We start from the raw sequence: 17,514 nt of genomic DNA on the forward strand, positions 1-17,514 counted from the left end.
CCTCGAGGTACGGTTCTGGTTTAATAAGCACGTCCGAATCTCGACTGAGGGCCCCTGTATGAGTCAATAGGATCATAGTACTAACCACTTTAACTGTCCTGTGCTAACAGCCGGCCAGTGGAACCCGACTTACAGATCCTATGCAAGGCCAGTGACGAGTAGCTGTTGACCGACAGGCCATTGGGGCCTTTTCAACGACCCGTCATGCGCTGTCGTTAGTCGTTAGTTGTTCGGTCATAACTCAAGAATGAAAAATAATAATACAATCGTCAATTACAGTGAAATTGAAATTTTTACTGACAAAAGATTAAATATTGGCTGGATTGAATTGAGAAAATATTTTCAAAGAATTTTTGCCGAACAGCCGATTACGGGCCGTTTTCAAATGTACACTAATTTTTTTTCAGCAATGGATAATGTATCTTTAATTTCGGTAAATCAGATCTTCTTCATGTATCTTTGTCTTTTTTTGACAGCTTGAGAAAAAAATTCCAGCCAGCCGTTGCCACCCGTTACAAAAACAGAAGATCAAGTTTCGATAACGGAATGTAGCACCTAGGCTTTGCTTTTTTTCATTGGACTTAAGATTTTCTAAAAACTGGTTGCGTTCACAAATTCACAAATTATGCTGGTGTACCAAACTTTATAAAAATTTTGGGACTCTTCGTCCAAAATTGTACGACAATTTGAATTCTCAGTTGTGAGGGGTACAATATCCGTAGGATATAAAACTTGTAAAACATGTACGAACGTGTTTACCAAGCACGTAGGTGAATTCAACGGTTCGAGCAACATGCTCAACCATGTGCATAACCCAAGAACCAAGTGGGGGAAGGTATTGGATTTTTTGTGCATTTCGGGCCAAAACAGTTTTTGCTTTAAAATAATCATAATATTCGAAAATGTATTCACTGTGTTCTGGTCGGGCAGCAGAATACCGTCACTTTTCACTTTATAATACGAAAATTTAGTTCAAGACAAAAAACAGCTTTGGACATTTACGACAACTAATTTCATCTCATAAATTTGCTGTTAGTCGATAGCCGCAAGTGGCACTATCTGTACAACATGATTAAATAAATTAATTCATTGAAACTATAAATTATTAACTACTCAATAGAGCAAAACTAGGTTACATAAAAATAAAAACATCAATAACAATCCTTTTGGCAATAGGTATTTATATTTGACAGTTTTTTCGGTTTAACCATGCGTTATTTGATTATTTGATTCACTACAGACTATTAACAATTGAACCAAATCATGAGTAAATCAGTTTTTTGCCTGGTTTGTTTTTTATTAAATTACTTAAATATAACCTATCCACTTAATTCCAAGCACATTTTCTGAAGAAAATTTTAAAAATATCATTTTGTTCATTAAATAATGTAACAACATATCTAACATGAGTTGCAAATTCATTTTCGTTGCCGACTAGCTAGGACACATTGAAAATTGATTCTAGATTGACTACAGCTTAAGCTGTTCGCTACTCTGCGTGTGTGCAACCAACATCTGCTGCATCAGTGATATAATGGTCGTAACGTCCTTCACAGCACTGTGCGGTATTCGATTGCTGAACCAAACTAAACATTTCGGCAGCTTGACGCTGTCGGGTACGAGTCCTGCATTAAACTAACGCTCAAATGCTGATACTATTGTGCGTATACTTTGGCAAAGACCGGATAGTGAAAGAATAAATAATTAATGAGTACACTGAAGATTAAACGATAAAAAATTAGCCATATGTTGTGTAGTGAGGGTTGCAATTAAGTGCCAAAATATTTTAGAAGTCGTCAGTATGAAGCCTCCATTAAAAGCAGATAGTGGGCTCAATAAAGAACAAGCTACAGCCAAACAGATGAAAAAGGTATGCATACTTTTACATACTTAGCAAAGTTAAAAACATGAAACTGAACTCTTCCAGGTACATGGATCAACTTCATCCAACGAGAATGAAGATTTCATATGGGAAGAAAGCGACGAACAAAGGTAAATGCTTGATTAATTCAACTGGTGATTTTTAATCTCTTCTTATTTTGCAATTTAAGATGGTCACTTTCACGTTGGTGCAAACCGTCGTGTGTCCCAATTTCGTTGCTTTTTATTGTGATAGTGTTGGTTGTGTTGCTACCTCTATTAGAACACGGTGAAAAGCTGTACAGCGCGAGAACAAAGACCAGTCGCCTAAAAGGAGATGTTTGCGATCAAGGATGCAAGTGAGCAACAGCAAAAACAAACTTTTTCTTTAACAAAAAAAAATCTTTAATTTCGTCTCGTTCAGAATTCAAATAGCGGAAAGTATTCCCGAAGGACTGACCTACCCGGATGGAAGTCCATCGTTCCTATCAACCTATAACGCGTGGAAAACTTTGATAGGATTAGCAACAGAAACGATCGAAATCGGATCATTCTACTGGACGCTGAGAGGTGAAGATGTGTACAATCATTCGTCTGCCTGGCAGGGCGAGGATATATTCAAGGAGCTGCTGCAAACAGGTCTAGACGGAAAAGTGACTATAAAAATAGCACAAAGTGCTCCAACATCGTCGAATCCGAGCGTTGATACGGAAGTTTTGGCCAAAAGAAAGGCAGCTCAAGTACGATCGGTTGATTTTCCCCGACTGTTCGGTGGAGGTGTCTTGCACACGAAAGTATGGATTGTAGATAGAGTTCACTTCTATGTGGGAAGTGCCAATATGGACTGGCGATCGTTAACTCAGGTTAAAGAGCTTGGAGTTCTAGTAACGAATTGCTCATGTTTAGCAACGGATATTGCTAAAATATTTGACGTAAGATTGTCTTGCACTTTTTGGGGTTGTAAAATGATTGTATTTTAACAATGCTTTATAGGTGTACTGGGACATGGGGACTGCCAACTCCCAAATTCCTTCTCAATGGCCCGATGCATATTCGACCAAGTACAATTCGAATAGCTCGATTTCAGTTAAAGTCAACAATAAATTTACTGTTGACACATATTTATCTGTGAGTACAATGTAGTGCAGAGACATAACTTTTCAATAACCATCATATTGTTTTTTTACAGAGTTCACCACCTCCTATGTCGCCACGTGGTCGCTCAAATGATCTGGATGCTATAATCGATGTAATCCAGCGAGCTGAAAAATTCATCCACATATCTGTTATGGATTATTTTCCTTTAACGTTATACACTCGAAAGTCACTGTAGGTATCAACAATAATGATCAATTCTTGCAGAACTAATTTCAGTGTTAAATTTAATTTATGCCAACAGTTATTGGCCTGTTATCGACAATGCCCTCCGCAGAGCGGCGATAGAACGAAAGGTTTCGGTTCGACTGCTGATCTCCTACTGGAAGCACTCACGTCAATCGGAAGCGTACTTCCTGAACTCAATTCAAGCGTTGTCCGGTGCTATCGCGGGAGTTACAATTGAGGTAAAACGTTTCATAGTACCATCCGATAAAGAGCAGGACAAAATTCCGTTCGGTAGAGTGAATCATAACAAGTACATGGTTACGGATAACACCGCCTACATCGGAACCTCCAACTGGTCTGGAGACTATTTCATCGACACTGCCGGCATAGGATTGGTGATGTCAACTTTTAGCCCCAATGGAACCATTGTTGGTGATCTTCAAGCTATTTTTGAAAGAGATTGGAATAGCAAATACGCTGTAAGAACTGATTAAGTAGGAAGGTAGATCTCATTGAATGAAGTTTAAAATAAATAAAAGTTTTTCTAATTTTTATTTCAAGTTTTCGAGAAAGTTGCCTCACTGCTACGTTCATGGGTTTTTAGGTGAATTAGAAGTGGCTTCTGCTCGATGAATCCTTTTGGGCAAATGTTACACTTGAAAGTCTGTATTCCTTCGTGTTTGTCACGAACATGCCTCCGGAGAGCACGTTGATGCACGTATGAGGCGGGACATCGATCACATTTGAACGATTTCAAACCAGAATGCTCCAGAACGTGCGAATTAAGTCGGTTCTTCTGGGTAAAGGTTAACGGGCACAAGGGACATTTATGAGGTCGATCGGTAGAGTGAATACGTAGGTGGGCTTTCATAAGACCCTTTTTTCGAAAACCCTTTCCACAGTATTCACAGTGAAAATTTTCCTTTGCATCGTGATATTTGACATGCACCTGCCAGGATGCTTTCATTGAAAACTTAGCCGAACAAATGGGACATTCGTATTTTCGGACGTTTCGATGTGAATCTTCGTGGCCTTCCAGTTGCGAGCGTTCTCGAAAACTGCGCCCGCACTGAGAACATATCAGGTTTTTCTTCTTGAAGAAACGTAACCTGTGATCTTTTAGATATTTAGCAGACTTATAAATTTTATAACAAATATCACATTCTACTGTAGACTCACTACAGTTTAGCTCACGATTCGGCAGGTGCACTTTCAGTGCATGTTCCTTCAGTTCCTGTTGGGATCCAAATTTGACCCGACAGCCACAGCAAATATTGCTCTGTATTCGCATCTCCTCCAGCTCGTGAATTTTCAGCTTTCGCTGGTGGTTATTTTTCATGTGCTTTTGAAGAACGTAAAAGTTGGCGAACTCTACGTCGCACTGCTTGCAAGGATGCAACATATCGACGTACATTTTACGTTGATGTTGCAAGTAGAGTTTCTTGGTTTCAAACCGCATAAAGCAGGTCAGGCATTCAAAAACTTTTCCAGCAAAATCCTTCGGATTTGTCAGACGCATTTTTAGATGGTACTTGACGGAATGTTCCTCTACTTTTTCCTGCGTGTCTAGAGGCATGTTTTTGCATGCACAGCACCTCTTGGGTTGAGAATTAGGTTTGACACCGTAGTAGAGTCGTTTTCTTTCCAGCTGTTCATCTTCACCGTCGTAGTCCGATTCTTCCGAATCACTTGAGGAAGCTGAAATCCCATCGTCCGAACGAACAGAATGTGTACTCATCCTTCGGGACGCTTTCACAGTTCCATTCCATTCTTTCGACAACCTTAGTTCGGTGTCGTTAGAACCTTCTTCACAGTTTTCTACGGGTATCGGATGTTCACCATCATGTTGTAGTAATGGTTGCTCTTTCGATCCTGCAAAATCCTGCTGTTGATATTGGGTAACACATCCGGGAATGCCTTTATCGTTGATGATGTTGCTAAATAGCTCAGAGCCTTCTTCAGCCGATTCAGTCTTGACGTCGGTCTCAGTAATAAAAATCGAAACAATCGTTGTGTCTGTTGGATCCCTGTTATGATAACACATTAATTTCTCAAATACATTGAATTATTATTTGTTTAATCACTTACACTATTTCTAACTTAGGTATTTCTTCTACCAGAGTTGTGATGGATTCCAGTTTGAGATTCGAATCGCGTATTTTCTTGAACAAAACGGATGCCGTTATCAAATCTTGCTTGCAATGTTTGCAATATAAACTATTCGTACAATCCTCAGACACCTAGAGAATGAATGCATTGATATGTGAAGTATAATCTATTAGCTTGCACAGAAGATCACCAAACATACCCTAAGCCTAAAACAGTCTAATATGACATGAACCGCTGACCATTCTTGCAATAGTGGTTCTGATAATGAAAACATTTCCGCCGCGGCCCAGGGTTGGCCACATATTTGACAATGGATATTTTCATTCATTGTGAATTGAGCAAAAAACCACAATTTAATCACAGGTGTTGCTGATGCGGCATGATTAAACAAAAACAAACTTTTTCATAATAAAATTAGGGTAAAATAAAATTAGGAAAAACTAACTGCTCCATTTCAGTACAATGTTTTCTGTTTATAGTACTAAATATTTTCTTGATTCAGAATTCTTAGAGTAAAGACACAAACTGTACCATAACACCACTCTTTCTATGTGATTGGTTCAACAAGAGGATCAACATGTTTTGACAGCTTTCATTTTCGCAAGACAGTTGACAACAAGGAAAGCAGAAGAAAACAGGAACGCAGGTAGCAGGCAAAACATTCAAGCTGATTGTGTTATTCCCTTTTGTATCATTCAAAACAGAGCTCAAAAATTTAAATATCAAAACAAACTGGGTTAGTTTGTGTTGGAAACTAAGGGCAAATTCGTAAATAGTATAGACACCGCCAAGATTTTAAACATGAACTCGGATCTCGGAGTAATCTGCAGGATCTGTTCGAAACCACAGAAGGTAACAGCAAAAATGTGGTCCTTATTTGAAGGACTACACGAACAAGGTACGGCCGCTGCAATTATCTACGATTGTTTTAAAATTGAGGTAAGAAAAGCATAATTAGGCCATATTTACATACTGTACATATCCATTAAAATCAAAGTCTATTTTCAAATGAAACTCATTTCAGATCCTGAGTTATAAATCTATGAACAAAATGTGCAAAATCTGCAAATCTGATCTCGAAGTAGCACATCGATTTGTGAACAAACTGCGAAGATCGCAGGCACAGTTAAAAGATAAAATCAAGGAGGAAGTGGGGTGAGATTAGTTTGAAGGCTAAACATATTGTAATTTATAATTTTCAATTAAAATTGCATTGTTTTATTGGTAGGATTACAGAAGATCAGCACACAATGTCTGTTTTCGTCACGGAACTTGACATAAAAACTGAAACATTGGATAATGAAGAAGATTATGCGTACAATGATGAACATTCCGCCTTAGAGTCCAACAGCGACCAACAAAACGCAACGCGACGATCAAAAAGACAGCCGAAGAAATTGGCCATTGGTAAAGAATCTTCCGCAGAGGAGGATAGTGATTGTGAGCCAAGCTCAGCAGAAGAAAGTGAGAAAGATCAACCGACACGGAAGCGATTTTATTATGGCGTTAAATCGAATTCTTCTCCCAAACGTTGCTGTTCATGTAAGGAACCTCTCGACACATACGAAAGAGTACAGGAACATTCAGATGCGTATCACCGAAGTGACCGCATAACGAATCCGAAAGAATATGGGAATAGAATTTTTGAATGCTCTGTATGCTTCAAAAGATTCGAAACAAAGAGGCTGTACCTGCAACATCAACGAAAAATGTACGTTGATGTGCTGCATCCTTGCTCGCGATGCGAAGAAGAATTTGCTAATTTGTTCGTACTTAAAAAGCACATCAAAATCGACCATCAGAAAAAATTTATTACAACCGAGTTGGAGGAAATACGAAAGCGATCGAACATATGCTGTGCATGCAAAGAGAAATTTCCTACGCAAAATGCACTCAAAGAACACGTTGACAAAGTACATTACCCCGAACGAATTTTCAGTGACACAACCAACACTTTCGAGTGCAATGTGTGCTACAATCGATTCAAAACTCAAAAATATCTCAAGCACCATCAGCTGAGACTTTTCAAGGAGAAGAAATTCGTTTGTACACTTTGCGGAAAAGTGTTCAGAGAAAAAGTGCGACTAGCAGAGCATGAAAATCTACATCGAAAAATTACCAAGTTTGAGTGTCCATTTTGCCCAGCAAAATTTGCTATTAAAAATTCGTACGATGTGCACGTAAAGATGCACGACGCCGAAGAATGCTTCAAGTGCGAGTATTGTGGAAAAGGTTTCCGTAAGAAGACTCTCCTGCTAAGCCACTTGCAAATTCACAGTATTGATCGACCGTTCAAATGCCAGCTATGCCCGGTTACGTTTACCAGGCAAAACCTGCTGGATGCGCACATTTTGGCACACTCGGGATCTAAACCACACAAGTGTCAGCAATGTCCCGCGTCGTACATCCATCAGCGTGATCTTCGCCGGCACGTCCGGGAGAAACACGAAGGAATTCGAAGTTTTAAGTGCAACCTTTGCCCAAAGGCATATATTAGGCAAAAGCTTTTGGTTGAACATCGAAAAACGCACGAAAACTGAGGCTACATTTAATTACTACCGTTTAATTAGACAAAATAAAATTTTAACTGCGAATTGTTAAGATTGTGTTGTTTTATTTGGGGGGATTTTTCAAATTTTGAATTTTGATTTGTGTCAAAGGGTCCCATAGCCCCAAGAAATGTTGTAAACAATAGTTAATGAACTAATAAAAGAAGACTCTCCTAAAGTTCAATTTTTTCAGAAAAAACAACGAAATTTCCCGATTTAATCGAACATGACTTGTTTTAAAATTTCTTAACTCCTAAGAAATTAAACATCGTAAAACAATTTTTTATCATGTAAGATTTTTTCGACAATCCAGAAAAAGTATAATCTGAAAAAAAAACTTGTTCATAAAACATTTCACGGCAGCGGAAAAAGCAGAAAAACTATGTCACACATCAGGGAACATTATCAAAATATTTTTTTGTTCGTTATTTTATACTCTTTGTAATAAAAATTCATGAGTGTAATAGCCGGAAAACTCGAATATCGTGAACATTTACATACTTCAAAAATTTGTAGTTTTCAAATGCAAAGAAAGGTCGAAAAACTGTGTTCGTGTCTTTTCCTTGTACTCATTAGTCAGTTTGTTATCCATACGTCTGATCCAAAGTAAAAATCAAACACAATCACAATCAATAATATTTTATTGACACTGCGAACACACGCAACATAACTAACTCACCTTACTCTAAATGGCTTCGTGTGTTTTCAGATGGACCATCAATGGTTTCTTGCGGTTGAACGCCTTCGGACAGTACGTACACTGGAAACTAAGTATTCCTTCGTGCTTCTCGCGGATGTGACCCCTCAGATCGCGCTGGTACCGATATGAGGCGGGACACTGTTGACACTTGAACGGTTTATTGCCGAGGTGAAACTCAATATGAGAATCCAGCAATCGCTGCTGGGTGAACGTAATCGGGCAGAGATGACACTTGAATGGACGATCCTCCGAGTGTACGGTGAGATGACCCTTGAGCAAGCTTTTAGTACGGAAGCCACGGCCACAGTATTCACACTTAAATTCCTCTTTCGCGTCATGCAGTCGGACGTGCGCATCGTACGAACCTTTGATCGAAAATCGTGCGTCGCATTTCGGACACTCGTAAGGTTTTTCTCGCCGATGGGAGTTTTCATGATCACGCAGAAAAGCTTTTTCCTTAAACGCTTTGCCGCAGAGCGCACAAATAAACTTTTTCCCCTTAAACATCCGGTACTGATGTACCTTCATAGATTGTCGTGTTTTGAAGCGCCTGTAGCACACTTCGCACTCGAACTCAAAATCTCCCTCGTAGGTGTGCCGTTCCTTCAGGTGAATCTCCTCGGCATGGGCTTTTAGCTGTTCACTAGTGTCAAACTTTTTCTTGCAAGCGCAGCAAATATGCGATTCTTGACGTAATTCTTCCATCCGCTCAATAATCATCTTTTTCTTATGATATAGTTTCAGATGTCGTTGCAGTACGTAATGATTAGCAAACTCTTCGTCGCATTTGGGGCATGGATGTAGCCGTTCAACGTACATTTTACGTTGATGACGCAAAAATTCTTTCTTTGAATCGAACCGCTTATAGCAGTTCAAGCATTCAAACGGGTTATCTTCAATTTCTCTAGCATTGGTGATACGGTATCTGTAGTGGTACTTATCGGAATGTTCTTGAACTTTCTCGTGACTATCCAATGGGAGATCTTTACAACTACAGCATCGTTTGGGCAGTGAGTCTGCTTTAACGCCGTAATAAAGTCTTTTTTTCTTAGGTTTCTCTTCGGCGTCACTATCCGAGCTTTGTCCACTGTCGTCGTAGTCAGAGAAATTATCATCGCTAGACGAGCAATCCGAAATCTTCAATTCTGTCCATCGTTTTTTGGCAGGCTTGGATACGTCCGGTTTTACGTCGTCTTCATCTGTCAGATTTTTATCAACAAAGACTTGCTGCTCTTGCTCTTGCGTTTCCTCCGGCAGTTCAGCGCCAATATCTTCGGATTTTTTCTTGCGTTTGTTCTGTAGCTTACTTTTTCGACGTATTCTTGGTTTAGCAGCTTCGACGGAAGACCCGTCATCATTCAATGGCATTTCTTCGCAGTCTGTCTGATCGTCTTCTTCAGCCTTTATAAAGATTTCCGATATAAACACCGATGAAATGTTACCATCAACTGGTTCCCTAAAATTTTACAGCGTGAAAACAAATGATTGATGAATAATTGTTTCAAGTAATACATACGTTATTTCGATTTTCGGCACCGCAAGCAGATCACTAAACTTTGTATCGGCCTCTTGTAATCTGCAGCGAAAACGCAGCGCAGCACCCAAGTCTTCCTTGCAGCTTTGGCAATATTTTGTTGGAAGGCCATCATCTGGCTTGATCTAACGGAAAAAGAAACGGTTGGTGGGTGATGGAACTAAAATGTAAATATACCAACCACAATGCCAAACAATTCTTCAATAACTTGGGCTGGTGTCTTCTCGTCAGCAATGGTATCGTAGAGCGAATCCATTTCGTCTACATCTGCCTGGGTGCAAATGCGGCACGCTAATGTATAGATCTTGGACGACATATTATTATACACTGTTTACTTGCTGTAAAACCGATCCTAATCAATCACTGGATTCATTGCGAATAGTATTGTTCAAGAACAATTTAAATGTTTCACAACTTTTCAGACAAACTTATTTAAATGTCAAAACCCAAACAGTAATATGCAGATACATGACAACACACGCACACAAGCGTAGATTGTTTTGTCTCGATATATAAAATGAAACGGTCGTAAGACATATTAACAAAATCTTGAGGGCTATTAAAACAGGACGTTCAAGTAAAAACATCTCACAAGCATAAATTGGTGAAGATCGTTTTCGCATAATGGAACCGCGAATTGGTGATGCTGATGCTGAGATCATGCAATTCTTTCTTGGACTATTTTTGCGGGGTAACATAGTTGTCTAGGTGTATAATAGTATAGTAATAATTCAATTGAAAAGCAGTATAAACGATGACTTTCGTTCCCACATCTATATGACAAGTATACAATTGTAGCATCGGCTTTCTGATAAAAATACAAGAACGTGACTGGGAGAAACCTTACGTAATTTTACTGAAATTGTTCAACTTTACTATAGTTACTTGCAAAATCTTTGAAACAACAAACAAACTGAAATTGGTTGAGTTGTTTCTTTCGTATTAATATTTCCTTTCATAGCATACCATCCTGTTAAGGTAAGACGAAGTCCTACGTCAAAAGCAATTTGCATTAAAGTAATCATTGAACTCTGTTGAAGCTATTACAGTCAGCTTATATAAGCATACGAATCGAAACAACTGAAAAAATGACAATGATCACCAACTCGTTTCTTATTAGTATTGCAATACCTGCCGAGGAATTACCGTCTGTCGAAAGTATAGACATAATCGAACTCGATGTCATTACCGAAGGGTAGAAAAGCTTAGAGACCAACAATAACTAGAACCATGAAGATTATGAAAACATATGAATAATTTTTATCCATATGTATCCGTGTTCTATGATTGTGATCCTTTATTTAAAGTGCACCTTTGAGACAACTAAAACATATTCAAATTTGTTAAGTATATTGTAACAAATGCAGTTTTTAAGTTTATTACACATAAAGTCACAGAAAAGATGGGAAATGCCACTCAATTACGTTCTTCCTAAAGAATATAAACTAACTATAATATAAAATTAGGTATACTCTCTAATTTACAATTTACATTTCAACACCGCCGTAACTTATCATAGAGTCATGGAAGAAAACGGATTCTCGTTTGAATTGTGAATATGCCCTGCATAATGCTATATTATTAGAAAAAAAAACTATCGTTTAATTCATTATATTGAAAATACCAAAATTAAGCGTATCATGTTCAGTTTTGCAACAGCTTTCATAACTGAAATTTAACTGCTCTGGTTGTGGGTGGCCATATGCTTCCGCAGATAGTCCTGTCGCGGATAACCCCTTCCACAAGCACTGCAAATGTACGGCTTAATACCCTTATGGGCCATTATATGGCGCTTGAGGTCACTGGAAAATGCGTAGCTTGCCTCGCACAGGTTACACTTGAACGGTTTCTCACCGGTGTGCATTCGCATGTGCGATTTTAGGCACGATTTCCGCGCAAAGGTAGCCGAGCACAAGCTACAGCTCAGGGGGCGGTAATCGGAAGCATGCGTAATATGGTGATCCTTAAGATTGCCCTTCGTTTTGAAACCTTTTCCGCAAATTTCACACTTAAAGCGGTCCTCTTCGATTGTATGCGACCGAACGTGCTTTCGGAAAGAATCTTTTATGGCAAACGATTTCGAGCAGACCGTACACACGAAGGGGCGTTCTCCCTGGTGGCAACGTTCGTGGTCAGAGAGAGCACACTTATCCCTGAATATTCTACCACACTGAGAACATTGGTACTGCTTAGTGCGGTACGGCTTCGACTTGTGGTCTAGTAATATTCGCTTAGTTTTATAGCGACGATTGCACACATCACAAGCGAATTGATTATCGTTATCACTCACAGTAGTCTGACTTTCCGGAAAGTGAACCGCTTCGGCATGTTTTCTCATCAATTCATCGGTTTCAAATTGCTCGTAACATGCACAGCATTTCGGTAGCTGTCCCTTTCGGTTTGATTTATCTTTATCTTTACCATGATTTGCTCTGTGTTCTCTCAGCTGAACATCCGTAGTGAAATCTTCTTCACAATCTTTGCATTTGAAAGGCTTTTCGATATACATTTCTTTTTGATGAAGCACCAACGTTCGCAGCTTAGCGTAGCGTTTAAAACAAAACGAGCACTCGAAGGGTCTGCCAGCAACTTTTTGAGGATCATTAATTTTTGATTCAAGGTGCTTTTTCGAGTGGTCCTGTGCGTCTTCCATGCTTTTGAGATGAGTTCTGCACCTGCAACATCGTTTCGGAGATTTTCCCTTTCCGCATGTTGTGCGCTTGAATTGAAGAACTTCCAATCCATCCTGAATAATGACTTCTTCAATGTTACATTTATAATTTTCTTCTTGCTCTTGCTCATCGTCTGAAACGGATTCATCCAGCTCATTTAGATATTCAGAGCCTTCATCATCTTCAATTTTGACATCCGAATCCGAAATTTTTAGATTATTCGAGTCAGATTTGCGATGAGTATCAATAAAGTCTTCAGTCTCTGACTTCCCCAAATCCTCTGTATGCATTCCATTTACATTAATTTCTGGGTGATTTCTGGAAAAGAATATTAGATAATCTAGATTGATGTATGGATTAATTGCATCTTTCACCTTGATTTAAACCAAGTAACAGATTCTAAATATCGTACTACAAATTTATAAGCTACTTCCAAGTTTATCTTGCAATCATTGCAGCACCGGTAAGGCAACCCGTCATTTTCATAAACCTGCCAAAAAAATAAACATTCATGAGCAATCCAGCCAGACAACCAGGTTTATCGATAACAAACCTCCAGTTTGAAACTGTAACGTAGCATTTCAGCAATTGTTTTTCCTTCCACCACAACACAATCAAGAGAGACAATATCTTCTCGAGCACTTGTGCAGATTCGACAGCATTCCTGAATGCTTTTTCGCGGGGACATGGCTTGGGAAAAGTTCGGTAATTTTATTGCTATTACACATTTACTGTTTATGTTTATGTGATTTACTTTAAGTTTGCCTTTGTGTACAAGCATTGAAACCTTGTTACACTTTAAATAAAAATTGGAAAAAAGTGAAGATTTCAATACAAATTTATGGGAGAGTGGGGTTGCTTAGACTCATGCAACGTATTTAGTGAAGCATTTTAGAGCACTGAAATATCTTCATCCAACGTAATTTTGTGTAATTTTGATAACAAATGGGGCATTTTTCAAGAAATTGCTTGAATCAGAAGCTTGCTTAAAAAATAAAGAAATTTTATTGTTTATCTTGGACTTTTAGTCTTCCTCCATCTACTTCAACGGTGCAATTTTTTTACTTAAACGTCCGCGACTTTCGTTTGCTGACGATTTTAAGCTGTATGCAAAAGTAGACAATCTATCCAATGCCGCGGTTCTGTAGAAGCAGTTATCGATTTTTGCGAAATGGTGCATAGGGAACCGCATGCTGCTGAATTCCGGCAAATGTAAAGTTAATACATTTGCCAGGAAATTAAACCCTTTCGTCTTCAACTATACGCGCTCAGACGTGCCTTTACGTCACGAAAACTGTGTCAAGGATTCGGGAATACTGCTCAACGTTAAGCTCGATTTCAAACAACACATCACATTTATTGTCGACAGGACCTGCAGGAACCTGGGATTTATCATGCGCTTCGCCAAGAACTTTTAGGATATCTATTATCTGAAAGCTCTCTATTGTGCAAAAGTCCGCTCTACTGACGAATACTGTGCTCCAGTGTGAAGCTCCTACTACCAAAATGGAGTTGACCGAATGCTTCGCTGATGAATCCGTTTCACTGTTTGGAGATTACCCTGGAACGACCCCTTCGAGCTGTCTTGCTATGAACAACGCTGCAGACTCATCCCCTTGAATACTAGTCTCGATGTAATCAAAGCAATATAATGGCTGTCACTGATATGCTGACCTCGAGTCGAATGTTGATTGCCCTACTATTCTCGAGAAGCTCAACATACATGCTCAAAGTCGTACGCAATGGTTCTTTTCTACGCGTACCGTATCGCTTTAGTACGATCACCGATCTGCAACGCCAATTTTATCGCTTTAAATTCAGCTTCGACTTGAATGTGAGGAATGATGCGACCCCCAAATACCCTATCAGTAACACTCAGTGAAAAGATGAACATTTACATTAATCAACACGCGAGTAAAAGACACTCAAAAACTACGAATGTGTCAGTTTTCGTGTTAAAATCATTGATTGTCATTTTTGTTTATTTGGCAACACAATCTGACAATATTTACCGACAATTTTGCCAATCAGTGCAGTAACTATCTATACGATAACAATTCCTTTTAAACCTAATTTATCGTAACAATTTGATATTTGATTATCATGTCTCGAACTCAAGATGTGTGCCGTATTTGTTCTGCATCTTCTAAACTCGTTTTGCAACTTAATGAAATTGTCAATGGGTGTTCTCTCGTAGATATGCTGCGACAATGTGTTAACATAGAGGTAAATATCAATAAACATTGATTGGCTTTCACTAACCATTCGATTAATATTTAATATAGATAGATGAAAACGATGGGTTGCCGTACCAATGCTGCAAGGACTGCAAATCGGATCTAATAGTTGCATATAAAATGGTAACACGGTGTTATGAATCGAACACAAAATTGCGAGAACAGCTGATGCGAATAAGCTGCGAGGCTGGGTGAGTATCTAGTTTACTAAAATTGTTCCCAGTAAACAACATAATGAACTTGAATTTTATCATACTGGTTCTATGTTCCTGTAGGAGTTCTGCCCTGGAAGATCTTTTGAAACCGTGCATTGGAGAAAATGAAATAAAAACCGAAATTGTTGACGATGAAATGATAGCTAATGAGTGTATCTATGCAGAACCACTGATTGATTTTCAAGCAAATCCAGAAGCGATTAAAACAGTTAAGGAAGAGCAATGCACCAATAATAATGAAAATTCATCAGACAACGTTTTAGACAAAGAAGATCCCGATACTGTGAAATCAAAACGTAAAAAAGTTAAACTTGAGGCTTCTTTACCGAAACGTTGCTGTCGGTGTAAATACAAATTAAGCACCATAGAGGAAATGCAACAGCATTCAAAGAACGTTCATCTTAGCATGAAGGTTATCGATCCCGCTAAAATTAAAGCAAGACCTTATGAATGTAATGTTTGTTTCAAAAGATACACTACAAAAAAAGCATTAGGTCTGCACAAAAAACAACTTTACGTAGAAAATGAACATAAATGTGATCAATGTGGCGAGGAATTCCGATCTGAAAGCTCTCTGAATACCCACAAAGAATCGCATACCCTGGATGTGGTTCAACCGTACAGCAATAGGAAGGGACAGCAACCTCGATGTTGTGCCTGCTACGAACAGTTCGATACAGATGAACAGCTAAAGCAACATGCCAAGGATGTGCACCTGCCAGAAAATGCAGCTAGCAGTGAAGATAGCAATAACCACTATCAATGCGATTTATGTTATCGGCGCTACAAAAACATTCGAATTTTACGAGAACATCAACTAAAACCCTATCGTATGCAACAGTATCAGTGTTCCACGTGTGGTCGAATATTTCGAGATAAAAATGCCGTGGCGGATCACGAACGTTCCCATCAGGATGAGCGAGCCTATGTTTGCCCAATATGCGCAAAATCATTTGTCATGAAGGACTCTTTCCGAAAGCACGTACGAGCCCACTCACTGGCTGATGATCGATTCAAGTGCGATATATGCAGCAAAGGATTTAAAACGAAAGCTAATCTGAAGGGTCATTACATTACGCACAATCCCCATATACGCCCTCTCCAGTGCAATTTATGTCCCTCCACATTTGCTCGAAAAGTTTGCCTGCAAGCCCACATGATGCTACACACTGGTGAAAAACCGTATAAATGTGACCAGTGTGATGCAGCGTACACCTTCTCGACAGATCTTAAACGTCACATCATGGCCCATCAAGGACTTAAACCACACGTGTGCACCATCTGCGGCAGAGGATATCCGCGAAAAGATTACTTGCGAAAACATATGGCAAACCACAGTATGCAAGGGTGATGAGATGTGTTACACGATGTAAAGTTAATTAAGGCCAACATCAACGCATTTTATTTGTGGAGGCATCGGGACAGGCAAATTTGGAAGCATTCAAAGGGACTCAACCGTATTTTTAGTTTTATAAAGGCAGAACAAGAGAATAATTTTAACAGATTAAAAATAGCATCTACATTATATTGTTATTTAATTTTGAATTGTAAAAAGTGCAAAATTGGCATGGCCGAAAATTAAAAGTTACAAAAACAAACATTGTTATTTTATTACGGAATTTATAGGAGCAAATTTAGCTTTAAAGTGACTATTTGCAGATGACAACAAATTAGAATATTAACCCTATCAGTGCAATAAATGCTAAAGCTAGACCGTGAACGCAGCTAATTTCGATCACTCAACCAAAGTAGCCGATTTTTAAATGATTGAACTAAAATTCATAGTTCAAGAACTTTGATCATGAGGATTTCCATTAACTACGGTTTTTGATTCGATCTTCTAAAAATCGACTACTTTAGTTAAGTGATCGGAATTGGAAGCTTATCGGAATTACCGATCGTCACGGTAGTTCCCTTTTACAACTACCCTAATTAGTCCCAGCCTATTGCACCAACATTATCAACAATTGTTATATTAGTTTGAATTATTAAACTCTCTATATTTTGCATATTCTTTTACGGAATATTGATTCTAAGGTCATTGAAATAATTCATTAACTGTAATATTAGGCATTGTAAGCTCGTCGTACATCAATTCGAGAAGCCATGGAAGATGGTTTCGTAAATCAGAGCGGGCGTTACAGCGCGCGAGACCCTATGCAGATTACACAGCGAGACCTTTTTTGTATGCCAGAAGGGCAATGGGATAAAAGGCCACTGTGACAGTCTTAACCCAACGCAACGCACCCTTCTCTCGATTCTAGAGAAGGTTAGGTTTGAGATATCAACTTGGACCCCAAGAAACAAAGAAAGAT

General features: G+C 38.8%; 5 protein-coding genes across 5 annotated transcripts; 3 read left to right on the top strand and 2 right to left on the bottom strand.

Moving 5' to 3' along the window:
- The first annotated feature begins 1,566 nt into the window (after nt 1-1,566).
- LOC128742678 (5'-3' exonuclease PLD3-like) lies at nt 1,567-3,699 on the top strand. The gene is made up of 7 exons (XM_053839113.1): nt 1,567-1,870; nt 1,928-1,992; nt 2,052-2,219; nt 2,285-2,792; nt 2,854-2,988; nt 3,050-3,189; nt 3,260-3,699. The coding sequence occupies exons 1-7, from the start codon at nt 1,802-1,804 to the stop codon at nt 3,675-3,677; spliced, it is 1,503 nt and encodes a 500-aa protein (XP_053695088.1). The 5' UTR covers nt 1,567-1,801; the 3' UTR covers nt 3,678-3,699.
- A 40-nt stretch (nt 3,700-3,739) lies between these two features.
- LOC128740511 (zinc finger protein 658B-like) lies at nt 3,740-5,620 on the bottom strand. Its single transcript, XM_053836055.1, has 3 exons — nt 5,492-5,620; nt 5,272-5,423; nt 3,740-5,210 (listed from the first exon to the last, which is right to left on the bottom strand). Exons 1-3 carry the CDS (start codon nt 5,618-5,620, stop codon nt 3,740-3,742), a joined length of 1,752 nt encoding a protein of 583 aa, XP_053692030.1.
- A 473-nt stretch (nt 5,621-6,093) lies between these two features.
- LOC128740513 (zinc finger protein OZF-like) lies at nt 6,094-7,832 on the top strand. Its single transcript, XM_053836056.1, has 3 exons — nt 6,094-6,231; nt 6,317-6,447; nt 6,521-7,832. Exons 1-3 carry the CDS (start codon nt 6,094-6,096, stop codon nt 7,830-7,832), a joined length of 1,581 nt encoding a protein of 526 aa, XP_053692031.1.
- Nucleotides 7,833-8,526: 694 nt separating this feature from the next.
- LOC128740514 (zinc finger protein 425-like) lies at nt 8,527-13,462 on the bottom strand. The gene is made up of 6 exons (XM_053836057.1): nt 13,301-13,462; nt 13,122-13,237; nt 11,756-13,065; nt 10,257-10,402; nt 10,058-10,200; nt 8,527-9,997 (listed from the first exon to the last, which is right to left on the bottom strand). Exons 1-6 carry the CDS (start codon nt 13,433-13,435, stop codon nt 8,527-8,529), a joined length of 3,321 nt encoding a protein of 1,106 aa, XP_053692032.1. The 5' UTR covers nt 13,436-13,462.
- A 1,293-nt stretch (nt 13,463-14,755) lies between these two features.
- LOC128743294 (zinc finger protein 836-like) lies at nt 14,756-16,711 on the top strand. Its single transcript, XM_053839844.1, has 3 exons — nt 14,756-14,973; nt 15,033-15,175; nt 15,260-16,711. Exons 1-3 carry the CDS (start codon nt 14,851-14,853, stop codon nt 16,548-16,550), a joined length of 1,557 nt encoding a protein of 518 aa, XP_053695819.1. The 5' UTR covers nt 14,756-14,850; the 3' UTR covers nt 16,551-16,711.
- The last annotated feature ends 803 nt before the right edge of the window (nt 16,712-17,514 follow it).

Source organism: Sabethes cyaneus, chromosome 3, assembly GCF_943734655.1.
Source record: "Sabethes cyaneus chromosome 3, idSabCyanKW18_F2, whole genome shotgun sequence".
NCBI classification, from domain to species: domain Eukaryota; kingdom Metazoa; phylum Arthropoda; class Insecta; order Diptera; family Culicidae; genus Sabethes; species Sabethes cyaneus.